The sequence below is a fragment of the Balaenoptera musculus genome, chromosome 2, assembly GCF_009873245.2.
Source record: "Balaenoptera musculus isolate JJ_BM4_2016_0621 chromosome 2, mBalMus1.pri.v3, whole genome shotgun sequence".
Lineage (NCBI taxonomy): Eukaryota > Metazoa > Chordata > Mammalia > Artiodactyla > Balaenopteridae > Balaenoptera > Balaenoptera musculus.
The window spans coordinates 160,587,296-160,603,821 of NC_045786.1; the positions used below are offsets into that span (position 1 = coordinate 160,587,296).

The 16,526-nt window shown below is 34.6% G+C and overlaps 1 protein-coding gene across 4 annotated transcripts in view; it reads left to right on the forward strand.

The window, feature by feature from the left end:
- SPATA7 (spermatogenesis associated 7) overlaps positions 1 to 16,526 on the forward strand; it is a 34,460-nt gene that overhangs the window by 7,386 nt on the left and 10,548 nt on the right. For 2 of the 4 annotated variants that reach the window (XM_036844227.1, XM_036844228.1), the window contains 2 exons: positions 3,225 to 3,272; positions 9,687 to 9,820. In XM_036844227.1, coding sequence (XP_036700122.1) covers positions 3,225 to 3,272; positions 9,687 to 9,820 — 182 coding nt within the window. The remainder of the gene's footprint in view (positions 1 to 3,224; positions 3,273 to 9,686; positions 9,821 to 16,526) is intronic. The other 2 variants (XM_036844229.1, XM_036844230.1) reach the window with 1 other exon arrangement.

Sequence of the window (16,526 nt, forward strand, 5' to 3'; positions counted from 1 at the left end):
GCTGATTTTAATATAACAAAAGTTTATGATCTTCTCTTTTGTTTTCAAATTTGTTTGAAAGAAGCTACACAGAGAAGATGGTAACTACAGTTTTTTTCCTTTTTGTCAGCTTTATTGAGGTGTAACTTAAATATAATAAAATGCACTAATTTTAAGTGTACAGTTGAAATTTTTGAAAAATATATACATTTTTATGATCACCACTACAGTCATGCTATAAAAGAAGGATGGGCTAACTACAGCTTGCAGACCAAGTCATCCTGCCACCTGTTTTTGTACAGCTCCTGAACTAAGAGTGCTATTTATATTTTTAAATGGTTGAAAAAAATCAGAAGAATAATATTTTGTAACATGTGAACGTTACATAAAATTGAAATTCCATCATCCATAAATAAACACAGTCACATTCATTCTTTCACACATTGTCTATGGTGGCTTTTACACTAAAAGGCAGAGTTGACTAGGTGTGACAGAGGCTATATCACCCTGCAAAGCCTGTAGAATTAGCTCTCTGTTCCTTTACAGAGAATGTTCACTGACTCCTGGTATAGAACATTTTCATCGTCGCAAAAGGTTCTCCCTAGTCCTTTGTAATCACTCTCTTCCCTCCAGTTCCTGGCAACCACTGCTCTCCTTTCTCTCACTATAGTTTTGCCTCTTCTAGAATTTCATATAAATGGAATTATACGATATGTATCATTTTGGATCTGGCTTATTTCAATTAGTTAACACTTTTGAAACTAATCCATGTTCAGTATTTCTTCCTTGTTATTGCTAAGTAGTATTCCATTTAATGAATATACCACAATTAGTTTATCACTTCACCAGTTGGTGGACATCTGGATTGTATTGACTCACTTTTGGCAATTAGGAATAAAGCTGCTGTAAACAGTCACATAGAATCTTTGAATGTATGTTTCCATTTCACTTGGATAAATTTATTTACTAGGAGTGGAATGGTGGCGTAATATAGTAAGTGTATGTTTAACTTTATAAGAAACTGCCAGGCTGTTTTCCAGAGTGACATTTTTCATTTCCATCACTTCCACATCCTCACCAACACTTCCTATTGGCAGTCCTAGTGGATATGTAATGGTATCTCATAGGGTTTTAGTTTCTATTTCCCTAATGTCTAATGATGTTGAGCAACTTTTTTTTCCTTTTTTTTTAATTGAAATATAGTTGACATACAATATTACGTTTCAGGTGTACTACATAGTGATTTGACATTTGCATACATGATGAAATGATCACCAAGTCTACTAACCACCTGTCCCCATAAAAAGTTAATTGCAATATTATTGACCCTATTCCTTATGCTATGTAGTACTTATCCGTGGCTTATTTATTTTATAAAGGGAGGCTTGTACCTCTTAATCCCCTTTACCTATTTTGCCCCCCATTCCCAGCTCCCTCCTTTCTGGCAACCACTCATTTACTCTTTGTATCTGAGTCTTTTCATTTTGTTTGTTCATTTTGTTTTTCGGATTCCACATATAAGTGAGATCATACAGTATTTGTCTTTTTTGTCTGACTTACTTCACTTCTCATAATACCCTCTAGATCCATTCATGTTATAGCAAAAGACAAGATTTCATTTTTTATGGCTGAGTAATATTCCATCGTATATGTACACCACATCTTCTTTATTCATTCGTCTATCAGTAGACACTTAGCTTGCTCCCATATCTTGGCTATTGTGAATAATGCTGCGGTGAACATTGGAGTGCATATAGCTTTTTAATTACTGTTTTTATTTCCTTCAGGTAAATTCCTGGAAGTGGAATTACTGAATCATATAGTAGATCTATTTTTAATTTTTTGAGGAACCTTCATACTGTTTTCCATAGTGATTGTACCAATTTACAATCCCACCAACAGTGCACAGGGGTTCCCTTTTCATTGAGCAACTTTTCTTGTGCTTATTTGCCATCTGTGTATCTTCTTTGGTGAAATACCTATTTAAATCTTTTGCCCATTTTTTAAAAATGGATTGTTTGTCTTCTTAGTATTAAGTTTTGAGAGTTCTCTTTATATGAATATGGGTCCTATGTCAGATACATATTTTGCAAATATTTTCTCCCAGTCTGTGACTTGTCTTTTCATTTTCTTAAGTTTTTATTATGAAATAACTTCAGGCGTTTAGAAAAGTTGCAAAAATAGTACAGAATGTCACAGAAACCCTTCACCCGGCTTTCCCTGATGTCAAAATCTTACAAAGCTATAATACAATTATTAAAACCAGGACATTAATATTGACACATTACTATTAAATACAGACCTTATTTGAATTCCACCAGTTTTTCACCAGTGTCTTTTAAATTTTTTTTAATTTTATCATTAGAAGAGCTAAAGTTTTTAAATTTTGGTTCATGTTTTCTGAAGTTTATATTTTAAATGATTAAAAAATCTAAAGAAAAATATTTTGTTATATGTGAAATCAAGTCCAGCTTTTCAAATTTTTAATAGTTTATGCTTTTCATATCCTGTTTAAGAAATCTTTGCCTAATCTTAGGTCATTAAGATTTTCTTGTGTGTTTTCTTCTAGAAGTATAAGTTTTAGCTCCTACGTTTAAGTTTATAATCCATTTTGGGTTAGTTTTTTTATATGGTATGATATAAGGATCACTTTTTTGCCTATGGATTTCTAAATATTGAAGTACTATCTGTTGAAGAGATTGTCCTTTCCTTATGGAACTGCCTTGGCACTTTTTAAAAGACAATTGACCATATGCAAGGGTCTGTTTCTGGACTTACTCTTCAGTTCTGTTGATCTGTTTGTCTATTAGAATACCACACTGCCGTCATCACTATAACATTACAGTAAGTCTTGAAATCAGATAATGTAGGTGTGCCAATTTTGCTCTTTTATTTTCTCAAGCTTGTTTTGGGACTCCAGTTACAAGTATGTTAAGTGAGTGATACAGGTAGGTTAAGTCAGTGATGCTCTGCACATTTGTTTTCCAGTCTTTACTCTGTTTCATTTGGAATATTTATATTGCTGTGTTTTCAAGTTCACTAATATTTCCTTCTGCAGTATCTAATGAGCCGTTAATCCCAACCAGTATATTTTTTATCAAAGATACTTTTCATCTCTAGAAGTAGCATAAAAATCAAAACAAGGAAGTGCAAGTTCTGGAACTTTTTGTGATTTTCGCATTTGATATTTATTGTCATTTATAAAAATTAAGAATATTATTAAACAACTGATTTTTCTCTTTCAGCTGCAGTAGACTGCTCAGTTCCACTGAGCATGAGTGCCAGCATCAAATGTAGGTAATTTTTAACATATTGCCTTTTTAAACAAAAAATTATGGTAAACTACACATAACCTAAAATTTACCATCTTAACCATTTTTTTAACTTTATTTTTTTTATAAATTTATTTATTTATTTATTCATTTTTGGCTGCGTTGGGTCTTTGTTGCTGCACGTGGGCTTTCTTTTTAGTTGCAGCGAGCGGGGGCTACTCTTCGTTGCGATGTGCAGGCCTCTCATTAAGGTGGCTTCTCTTGTTGTGGAGCATGGGCTCTAGGTGCGCAGGCTTCAGTAGTTGTGGCACATGGGCTCAGTAGTTGTGGCTCACAGGCTCTAGAACGCAGGCTCAGTAGTTGTGGCACACGGGCTTAGTAGCTCCACGGCATGTGGGATCTTGCCAGACCAGGGCTCGAACCCATGTCCCCTGCATTGACAGGCTGATTCTCAACCACTGTGCCACCAGGGAAGACCCCATCTTAACCATTTTTAAGTCTACAATTCAGTGTCATTAAGTACATTCATATTGTGGTACAACTATAACCACTATCCATTTCCAGAATTCTTTTCATCTTGCAAAACTGAAACTTCACACCCATTAAACAGTAACTCCCCATTCACCCTGCAACCGTCGTTCTATATTCTGTCTCAATGTATTTGACTTCCCTAGGTAACTCATTTAAGTGGAATTATCCAGTGTTTTTCTTTTTGTGATTGACTTATTTCACTTGCACAGTGTCCTTAAGGCTCATCCGTGTTGTAATGTGTCAGAAATCTTCTTGCTTTTTAAGGCTGACTAATATTCCAATGTATGTACTACCATATTTTGTTTATATGTTCATAAGTCAATGAACAGTTGGGTTGTTTCCACCTTTTGGCAATTGTGAATAATCCTTCTATAGACATCGATGTTCGAATATTCGTTTGAGACCCTGCTTTCAGTTTTTCTGTGTATATACCCAGAAATGGAATTTCTGGACCATATGGTAATTCTGCTTTTAATCTTATATTCCCAGTGTCCAATTTGAGGGTTCCAATTTCTCCACGTCCTCCCCAACACTTGTTCTCTATTTTTTTGATAGTAACCCTCCTAATGGGTATTGACATGCTGCGTTTTGAGGAAGCATTTTCTAACTTTTAAAAATCATCCATAAGAGAAGCTTGTATTGTATTTCTCAGTATACGAACTTACAGTTGAGCCCAGGCTCTGCCAGTAAATCACTTTGTAACTTTGGATAAGTTATTTAACTACTCTGGGTTTCATTTTTCCTGTATATAAAAATTTGGATAGTACTGAAAAGCTTGCCAAGGTTTAAGTTCTAGAATTCTATGATTCTCACTGCCCTCAGCTTCTTAAGATTACTGAGTTAGGGACTTCCCTGGTGGCGCAGCAGTTAAGAATCCGCCTGCCAGTGCAGGGGACACACGTTCGATCCCTGGTCCGGGAAGATCCCACATGCCACCGAGCAACTAAGCCCGTGCGCCACAGCTACTGAGCCTGCGCTCTAGAGCCCACAAGCCACAACTACTGAAGCCCGCGCGCCTAGAGCCCGTGCTCCGCAACAAGAGAAGCCATCGCAATGAGAAACCTGCACACCGCCATGAAGAGTAGCCCCCGCTCGCCACAACTAGAGAAAGCCTACATGCAGCAACGAAGACCCAACATAGCCAAAAATAAATAAATAAATAAAATAAATTTTTTTAAAAATTACTGAATCATTCATTGAAAATACCATAACTGGCACTTTTCTTCAGATAAATATTATCTACTATTTGTATCCTAATAGCTAACTGATAAACATGGTAGTTATTTGTATCTGAAAAGCTATTGACATATTATTATAGAATCATGATATATCTCCCCTTTGTATGTACATACATATGGTATGGACATAGAAAAATATTTCTATTTTTAGAAATCTTTACTAAGGAAATAATCAGACCACAAAATTTGAAATTCCTATTTTAAAACGTTCTGAAAGATACCATTTAAGACCTTTTGAGGCCTTTGAGTCCAATCAAGAAATGCATACTTTAAAATAGCCAAAGTGCATGAATATCACAGCCTGTGCTTGTCTTATTGTAATTATATAAATATCAAATATTATAAACTAAGTTTAGTATTTTCTTAAGCTGCTGTTTGAACTTAATTGTTATTTATAGTTTGAGAGAGAATTTATGCATTAAAAAAAATAACAGCTTCAAGTAGTGCATGCTAAGTGATAAATGAATGAGAGCATAGATAGGAAAATGCCCCTTATGCGCAATCTGGGAAAGATCACAGGCAACGGTTGTTCTCTGCTTGTACATTTTCTTAGTGCAACAGGTAGGAACAGATGGGACTTAAGCTGAGCCAGTTGCCACCAGTGAGCACAGTGTCTTTATCAGGCCCTGTGCTTGGCGCTTCGTATTCTCCCTCTTCTGTGACCTTTATGTTTGCAACAAGCCTTCGTGTAGGTTCTCATATCTTTGAATGAGTCTTAGGGTTCGAATAATTTTACAGGAAGGGTAAAGGCATTTTAGGCAAAAGTACAGTGTTGAGTATATATTTTTAAAGACAAATTTCACCATAGCACACAAGCTATATGGGCTAGTCATTTTATGTCTTTCCCTCCTCTTTTGTAAAGTGAAAGATAGATAATCTCTAAGGATCCTTCCAGTTTTTTAATTTCTATGCTTTATATTTCTTCTTCTGTATCATATTAGTAACTTTTTATAGCACAGAAAACTGGTTCAATATTTATAGGCTTTCAAAATCTGAATCATTTGAATTAAGGTAGTTTTACCCAGTTGACATTAGATCAAATAATCCTCTTTAACTAGGCTCTAAATGGGAAAGTTTTGCTAAATTTTCATACTGAACAAGTTCCTGAACAGTAGATGTATAAAATAAGATTATCTCTTTTTTTATTCAGGTTGTGTAATTAAAAAGCCTGAATGTATGTATTAATCCTCTTACTGAACCAAATTCACCAATTTAAAATCCAAATTCACCAATTTAAAATAATCAGGCATTTTGCATATTTTGTTTAGTACACTAGAGTTTATTCAGTGATTAATTCAGCAAATATTTATTGGGCACCTACTGTTTGCTTTTATAGAGCTTACATTCCAGTTGAAGGAGACAAACAATAAGCAAATGCAAAGAAATAAGTAAATATAGACTATATCAGATGGTGATAAGTGCAATGAAAAAGAATGAAGCAGGATAAGGGAGATTGGGACTTTGGAGAAGAAGGCCTCACTGATAAGGTGAGCAGAGACCTGAAAGAAATAAGGGAGAAGCAGGTGGGTAAAGGAGGGAAGAGCAATCAAGATGGAGAAAACAGCACGTTCAAAAGCCTTGACATGGCATTGTGATCAGTGGATCCAGGGGAACAGCAAGAAGAGCTGTATAGCTGGTGTGAAATAAGCCAGCTGAAGAGTGACAAGCAATGAGGTCAATGAGATGGGACAAAGAGATGCAGACCACATAGGGCTGTGACTATTTGCAAGCACTTTGGCTTTCACTCTAAATGAAATTGGAAGCCATTGGAGGGTCTTGAGTAGAGGAGAAGGGACAGAGCCAGTTTAACTTTAAAAGCATCTTTCTGGCTGGTGAGTTAAGAATAGTCTATAAGGGGCAGTGGTAGAAGCAGAATGACTAGTTAGGAGACAGTAATTCAGATGAGAAATAATGGTGACTTGGACCAAAGTGCCTGTAAGTAGAGGGAATGTGAAATGGCTGGATTCTGGAAATATTTCAGATGTGTGTCAACACATCTGTATTTACTGATGGACTGGATGTAGATAGAATATGAGAGAAAAAGAAGAGTGAGTCAAAGATGACTCCCAAAACTTAGAGTCCGTTAACTAAAATGACAGTTATAATTTACTGAAATGAGGAATGTGATAGGAAGATATTTAGGGGAGGAAGTGAATCAAGAGTTAAGTCTTGGTCATTGTAAGTTCAAAATAAATACCTATTAGAAATCCAAGTGGAGATGCTGAGGAGGCAGTTGGAATACAAAGTCTGGAGTTCAGGAGAGAGTTCCAGGATGGAGATAAAAATTCAGAAATTGACGGCATATAAGTAGTATTTAAAGAATTACTCCTATTTTTTGTTTTTAGAATTTAGACTTAGCTAGTGCTTATTTATCCCATGATATTTTCTGCTTTCAGTCAGTTGAGACAGGAGTTTTTCTTTTTGGCCATGTAAATGAAGAAAATTGTGATGGCTAGAAGAACTGCAAAGATTGTAATCACCAAACCAAAGTGTAATTAATAATCATTACTTTGTGTGTTACAAAGCTGATGCTCATTATAATCAGTATGAACTAACTTAGAAACAGGCTTTAAAGACATATTTTAAAAAAGAAATAAATCTGTGGTTTTGAGTCATCTCTGTTTTTATAAGATATACTCTTCTGTCATAGCAGACAACTGACTTGATAATTTCAGTCTTTATCAAAACTAGAATATCTCTATATACTTTGTTGAATTGTCTAAATAATGCCATATTCTAAGGCATTAGAAAGGCTTTATTTTTTATAGCAGTTTTATTGACAAATAATTTTCATACCATAAAATTCATGGATTTTTACTAAGCGTACAGAATTGTGCAGTCATCACTACAAACCAGTTTCAGAATATTTTCCTCACCTTAAGATCCCCAAAATGATAGCTTTGCAGCTGCTTCCTCATCCCACTCCTAGCCTTGGAAGCCACTAATCTGCTTTCTTTCTCTATACATTTGCCTTTTCTGGACATTTTATATAAATGGAGTCATATATGTGTTTTTTTGCATTAGACTTTTACTTAGAATACTGTTTTTGAGATTAACCTACGTGGTAACCTAAATTAGTACTTTGTTCCTTTTTAATTGTTAAATAGTATTCTGTTGTATGGATAATGCCACATTTTGTCTATTTATCAATTGACTGACACTTGCACTGTTTCTGTTTTTTGACCATTATGAATAGTGCGCTATGAACATTCATGTACAAGTCTTTCGTGTGAATATGAATTTTCATTTCTCTTGGGTATATACCTATACCTGAGAATGGAATTGCTAGGTCATATGGTAAAATTATATTTAACTTTTTAAGAAACTGCCAAACTGTTTTCTAAAGTGGCCATACCATTTTATATTCTCGCCTCCAACATAATTAGGATTTCAGTTACTCCATATCCTTGGTAACATGTTATTGACTCCTTTTTTGATTATAGCCATTCTAGTGGGTGTGAAGTGGTGTCTCATTATGATTTTAATTTATATTTTCCTCATGATTAAGGATGTAAAGCATTTTTTCATAAGCTTATTGGCCATTTATATATCTTTAGTAAGTGTCTTTTCAAACCTTTTGCCCCTTTTTTCCCCCCCTAAATCAGGGTGATTTGAAACTTGAAATTATCTTGTCCATTAAGTTGATATAGATTCCAATTAAAAAGTATATGTTAAATTTTAAATTTTACATGAAAATACAAGTCATTTTACTTATGGTTAGCCTTTTTAACTGTGAAACTTGACTAGCTTTCATTTTGCCATTTTCAGTCTTTGATAATGACTCAATACCTGACTTAACGCACACTAAATGTGAAACCCCCTTTTTCGTTTGTATTTTCAAATGACTAGCAGTTAAGAAAAATGGAAATCAGTTATCCTAATTAAAAATAATGTTTTAAAATTTACTGTCATTTTTTTGACTCATATAAAGCTTAAATTTTTATAGCATATGACGATATTGACAATAATATTTCATTTGCGGGGGAGTATATGGATTAATTCAAACTCTGCATTTGGTGATTACAGTTGCAGACAACACGGTCAAGCATTTCTAACCTTTATATGTCTATATCTGCTAGGAATTGCTCCCTTGAGCCCTTAGGCTTAATCAATCTGTCATATCTTGTTTGTGCTCTTTAAATAGTCAATCCATTTGAAGTTTCTATAAATTAAATATTTGTTATCTTTATACAGAAAAGTATATGGATTTTTATTTACATATCAGTAGTATAAACATTTTTAGCAAGAAAAAAGTGCCCTTGGGGCTTCCCTGGTGGCGCAGCGGTTGAGAATCTGCCTGCCGATGCAGGGGACATGGGTTCGAGCCCTGGTCTGGGAAGATCCCACATGCCGCAGAGCAACTAGGCCCGTGAGCCACAATTACTGAGCCTGCGCGTCTGGAGCCTGTGCTCCACAACAAGAGAGGCCGCGATAGTTAGAGGCCCGTGCACCGCGATGAAGAGTGGCCCCCATTTGCCACAACTAAAGAAAGCCCTCGCACAGAAACGAAGACCCAACACAGCCATAAATAAATAAATAAATAATTTTTAAAAAGACTTTCTCTCTCTTTCAAAAAAAGAAAAAAGTGCCCTTTACTAGTCGTCTAACACCAAAAAATTAATTTTTCTGTTTTATTCTGTATTTCAAAAGATTTTTTTCCCCTCAGATGCAGACCAACAACGAAGAGAGAAACTCAAAAAGGAATTAGCACGGTGTGAAAGGGAATTGAAATTAACTAAAACTGCAGTGCAATCCAATTCTAAAAGTAATTCCAAGTCATTACTTAACACTCTACAAAAGGTAAGATAGTATTTTTACCTTTTAAAAGTAAATGTTTCTAAGATACTTCATTGGTGGTGCAACCTGACTTTTTGATAATGTTTACTATAGGTCAGAATTGGTAAACTTTCCTGTAAATAGCCAAATAGTAAATATTTTAGGCTTTCCAGGCCACACAGTCTCTGTCACAACTGTTGTGCCATTGGAAAGCAGCCATAGACAGTACGTAAATGAATGGATGTAGCTTTGTTCCAGTAAAACTTTATTAACAAATAAGGTGGTGGGCCAGATTTGACCTGTAGGCTATAGTTTGCTCACCCCTGCTTTAGGTTTTTTGTGATACCCTTTATCATCTGATTAAGGGAATTCTTTTCGATTCCTAGTTTGCTAAGAGGATTTTTTTCTTTTCTCATGAATGTGTGTTAATTTTATCAAATTCTTTTTCTGCATTTTTTGAAATGATGGTACAATTTTTCTTTCTAATCTATTCAAATGTAGTGAATTATAATCGAGTTTCTAATGCTAAATCAACTTTGCATCCCTAGTATAAACACAGGTTTGTCATGATGTAATTCCTTTTTTAATACATTACCAGATACAGTTGCTAATATTTTCTTTAGGGTTTTAGCATCTATGTCCATTGTTGATATTGACCTGTCATTTTCCCTTTTTTCTGCTATATCAGGTTTTGCTAGACTCATAAAATAAACTGGGTGCTCTTTCCTCTTTTTCCATGCTCTAGAGTAGTTTATATAAGTTTGGAATTATTTGTTCCTTGAAGCTGATGGAACTCAGCATTAAAATTATTTGGGCCTAGAGTTTTATTTGTGAGAAGATTTTTGACTGCAATTTTTGAAATCATGATAGAACTATTTTCATAAGTTGTACATATGCAGAAAGTTGTCCATTTCATCTAAATTTTCAAATTCTTGGCATAGACTTGTTCATAATGTCTCTTAAGTCATTTCATAATCTCTCTTGAATATGTATTAGTTCCTCTTTTTATCCTAATGTGGTTTATTTGTGCCTTCATTCTTCTTTTCTTTATTATTCTCACCAGAGATTTGTCAGTTTTATTAATCTTTTTAAGGGCACATCTTTTACTCCATTGATCCTCTCTGTTGTACTTTGTTTTCTAGTTGGGTAATGTTCATGCTTTATTTTCCTCTTTTGGCTTTCTTTGAGTTTATGTTACAGTACTTTCTTCTACTTTTGTTTAGTTTATTTTCAGCCTCACTTCTTTCATAGTATGAGCATTTTTAAGGCTATATATTTTCCTTCAAGTGCTGCTTTAGCTGCATTCCACAAGTTTTGATAACGTGGTATTTTTATTATGGTTCAGTTCAAAATATTTTACAGTTTCCATTACAATTTATTCTTTAACTCAAGCGTCTTTTAGAAGTGTTTCTTAATCTCTCTGTTTTTCCCTGGTTTTCTCTTTGTTACAGATTTCTAGCCTAATTGTATTTTGATCAGGGAACATCTGTATGATACCCATTTCTTGAAATTTGTTGAGATTTGTTTTATGACCCAGTAGGTGGACAGTTTTTTTTTCTTTTGTTTGGACAATTTTTTTTAATGCACTATGTCATATGTGTTTGAAAAGAAAATATATTCTATAGCTGTATGCAGTATTTAATATATAGTGTATGCATTAGATTAAGTTTTATATCTTTTAGATGTTCAAATCTTATTGATCTTTTTGTCTAATTAGTCTATCTTTTATTAAGAGAAATCTTTCACATGATTACGTATTTAGCTATTTCTCCAAGAATTAGTACTAGCAATTTTTGTTCTATATGTTTTGAGTCTATATTATTATATACATACAGACTTAGAGATGATATATTTTCTTGGTGAATCTAACCTATTGTCACCGTGGTTTGAACTTCTTTGCCTTGATGCTTTTTATATTAAAGTGTTTTCTGATAGTGATATAGTTAAACCAGCTTTCATTTCATTAGTATTCCTTTGGTATATCTTTTTCCATTTTTTAATCCTAACATTTTAGATGGGTTTTAGGTGGGTCAGATTATTCACTCTGATAATCTTTGCCTTTTAAAGTGGAGCATTTAATATGTTTTTATTTCTTCTTTCTTCTTGTGTACTTTCTATTTGACCCACAGTAGTAGGCAGGATTCTAAGCCCCACAGTGATCCCCACCCTTAAACAATCCCCTCATCTTGAGTGTAGGCAGTACCTGTAACTTGCTTCTAACCCATGGGATGTGGCAAAGGTGATGGAATATCACTTCTGTAATTGTTATGTGGCAAAGTGAAGGGAATTTCCCCCTGTAGATTGAGAGAAAGGAAAAGTTGGTCTGGGAGTAATTTCTGCAGTGGGTGCTGTTCCCCTCCCCTAGCCATGCCAAAGAAACAAGGGAAGGGGGAAATTTTCTCAGGATTCTTCCTGCTCTTCCCTGAGAGCTCTTGGTGGAAAAGCTCTTTCCTAGAGGAAAAGCCTGCAAGAGGGTACAAGCTCCCCAAGTCTCAGAGGCTTCACACTCTTACACTAGTCCACACTCAGTCCTTAGCAATTAGCTAAAAACTTCTAGGGTAATCTTCTTACCAGTTTATATGTCATTCAGCAGCATCTGTCCCAAATAAGCAAATGCTTAGGTCCTGTTTCTCCCTGCAGGTACCTATATCACTGTGGATTTTAGGTTAGTTGTGACCTTAGTTCTCTCAATAGTTCAAGAAAAATCATTAATTTGCCGTTTGTCCGGCTTTTTTCTTACTATCATGGTGAGAGCTATGCTCTTTCCATTTCTCTCTATCCATCAGCTGAAACTGGAAGTCTTTTTGTGTGTGTGATGGTCTCTTTTTAAACTTTTTAATTTTGAAAATTTTAGCATCTATAAAAATAGAGTGGTATAATGAACCCACGTGTTCTTGTCCCCCACGTGCAACGATGATCAATTCAGGGCCAGACTTATTTCATGTATATCCTCACTCACTACCCCCATCCCAGATTATTTTGATGCAAATACCAGATATATAATTTTATCTATAAATATTTCTGTATATATCTAAAAGATAGACCACCATACCATTATTATGCCTTAAAAATTAATAATTCCTTAATATCAAATATCTGCTGTTCACATTTCCCCATTATCTCTCTCTTTTTTTTTTTAAGTTTGTTAGAATTGGAATCTAAATAATTTCAACTAATTGATACATTTCTTTTAATCTATAATTTCTCTTTCCCCCACCTTTTTATCCCCCTACAATTTATGTGTTGGAAAAAACTTGAGTCATTTGTCTTGGCTTAAGGTTTTTGTGGACCATCTGGGTAATGCAAATTTAGGCTGCAAGCTTGTGTGGAAGCAGCATATGATTTCGCATTCTCAAAGGCCACTGTTCTCTCAGTGCCAGTGTTCAAGATGGGCAAGTTTCTTTGTAAGTCATCTAATTGGAGGATAGCCGTTGAGAGGATCCCAGATTCATGAGCATGGTCTCCTAGACTGTCTAGATAAGGCCCTGAGCTTTGTTTTCTGTCCCCTAGCAACTGTGATATGGAAAAACTATTGCCTGTTGGTAAAAGCCGTTTCATTTTTGACTCCAGCTCTTTCCATTGTACATGAAGATGTGACATATCAGTAGGCAGGGGTAAAGACTAAGGGCATTTGTGAATTAAGAGTGAACCTGGGTCCTTTTTCTCTGAGAAGTGTGGCGGAGCCATAGACCAGTTTTTAGTTGGGAAGTTATGTCATCATATTAACACTTTACAAAGACTACACTGGCAGCAGGGAAGGACAGACTAATTGTGTGACAGTTGCAGTATGGGGAAGAAATGATTAAGATATGATCTATAAGACAGCAGAAGGAGCACAAGGAATATAGGAGACATTTAAAAAGTAGAATCCCCAGGACTTGGTGACTGATCAGATGATATGAAGGGCAAGAGGCAGGATTTAAAGAGGTTTCCAGGTTTCTGGTTTGGGCAACTGGGAGAATGGTGATCATTCACTGAAGTAATGACAGCAGGACGAAGTGCAGTTTTTTCTTCAGGAGGGAGATAACGTAAAGTATGAGTTTACTTGTTCGGACCTGCTTAATTTGAGATGCCTTTGGAACATCTAATATATTCAGTAGAGAGCTGGATGTAAGTATCTGTGTCAGGAGAGAGGTCTGGGCTGAAAATAGATTTGGGAGTCATCAGGAAAGCTGTAAATATGTTTAAGAGTCCCCAAGGCTGTTATATAGATAAAAGGACTAGGAATAGAGCTGCTTCCTTTAGAATAAACCTGCTCTACACTGTACCATCTGGGAATCTGTTCATCAGTATTTGACTCATGTATGTATTTTCATTTTTAGTGACAGTACTTTTTAAACATATTTTTTAAAATATGTTTCTATTATCTAGCATTTTGAATATAAATTAATAATTCTGTTTTGAGGTAAGGATGGGATTTGTTGAAAATAAAATATATAATTAAGTCTGTAAATGGACGATGTTTTCCATTCATTTTTCCTTTAGTCACTGTAACCCTGTAACTTTTTGCCTCTAAAAATATAGTTCATTTATGCTTTTATATAAGTATATTTTTTACTCCATTTAGACTTAATAGTAATTTGCAATTTGCTTACATTTTTTATAACACTTGATGATAAATATTTAGATACATTCAAATTAAAATTATTATTTGGGGCATAATATTTTGATAATTGGGTGGGTTTTATGGTTAACATATACCTGTAGTTATAATCTGCATTTACTGAAAAGTTTGCTACAATTCAAAAGAAAGTGGTAACTTTAGCCTCTGGACATATTAGCTGTTTATATACATGAGATCGTGTAATCAAAGACTTTTTCTTTAATTGCCCACACTGTAATATGGGCTACTTATTTTCTCTTACATTTTGACTTACGTGCTATCACCTCAGACACTTTTAAGTCTGCACCTTGTACCCCACACACAGTTATTCATCACTCACTCACATCACTGGTGCAGCACATACCATGTGATATTAAGATTAATTGGATATATGAATGTGATTCGTGTTCTTAAATAAATCTATTTTAAAAGCACTATAAAACAATGAAAATCAGAAGCTATCAGTTTCTTTTGTAAAATACAATTTGAAGCTTTTTGCAAAACAAGTGTTAATCAAATTTTTTTTTTTTTTCAAATTTTTAAATAAATTGTATCCATCCTGTTCTGCACTTGAATTGATTCCTCAACTGTTTTAAAACCTGACAATTGGAAAGTCTTTGTATACCATTTCTTCTGACATTATCCCTGAAAAAGATTGATTTAATACTCAGTTGTTCTGTGATTGTAAAATTGGATAGGTATTCTTGACATAAAAACATGTATGTGTAAACTGTCAATGATTATCACTTTACATAAATTCTTAAATCACAGAAACAGTTTACAACAAATTGCATTAAACTGAAAGTGAAAGTGGTCAGATTACCACCAGAATTTTTGTTCCATTGACAATAATTGATGAACACTTTTCTGATTTTAGAACTTTACAGTGATCTGCTATTTTAATTTTGGTGAATTTACTAGTGTGTTACACATTTTCTGTGAAAATCATATCCAAGCTTTCTGATATTCATAGTTAAAAATTACATAATCTCAAAAAAGCAGATAGGTACAGTTGGTTTTGTACTGTGTTCTACTGGTTTCCAAGGAAAGAAGAAGTAGGATACAGGGTAGGGATTATAAGATATAAAGATACAGAAAAGTTTCATGCCTTCAATTGATTCAAGAGCAATTTTCCCAGCGCATTTCAGACAGATGAGAATATATTCCTGCCTTTAAAGACTTTCTTTGGTATTTCATTTTGTTTATTAAATAACCATTACTGGTAAGAATTTTCTCACAGGCAATCTCTAATGCCTTAAGCATTTCTGCCTGCTATGATCCCAATTTGTTCTGTTCCCCAAGTGTAAATAATTCCTGTGATTATTATTTAATAGCCCTAAAAGATTTTTCAGATCATACTTAGAAATTGCTTTCCGGGGAGCCAGACTCCTCTGGTACATAAGCTGCAGTGTGAACCTAGTTTGGGAACACTTTTTACAACTAACGTGTTAAAGTCATTAACTAAACACTACCCTCGTGACTCACAGTTTAATGCCAAAATACTTAGTGCTTTGAGTAATTCTGCCTTATATTTGGGATAAAGTTAGAAAGCACTTGGAAAGGAAATAGGTGACTTGACCTATTTTAGGCTGTAGTCACAATATCTAGTTATCTACAATTTCCTTCCTGAGGTAAATCAATATGTAAGTTAGCTGACTTGTTCATTACCATGAAAGGAGTTAATCAGCCTAAGATTCCTGGTGGTGTAAAAAAAATCTAAAAATGTATAATTTTCAGATGAGTCTGTAAAATAGATAGTATGACATAATGGGAAGAGCATAGGTTCACCTGGGTTCAAATCTATGAGACCCCGCCCCTCAGATTCTTCATCTGCATAGTAGAGGTAATAATTGTACCACCACCCAGAAGTTGATGTGATGATTAAATGAGTCATACATGTAAATTAATTAGAACAGTACCTTGCACATAGTATGCACTCCATATGTAATAGTAGCAGTGATAATAGTAACAGTTCTTACTATTCCTCTTTGATTTCTACTCAAAGGCAGTAACAGTACCTTGTGCACAGAAAGCACTCAGCTCATTTCTTATTCAGCTTGTTTATCTTCCTCTTGTTTTCCTCCCTGTGAGCTTGTAGGACAGATATAACTGGCTAAATCCCAGCCT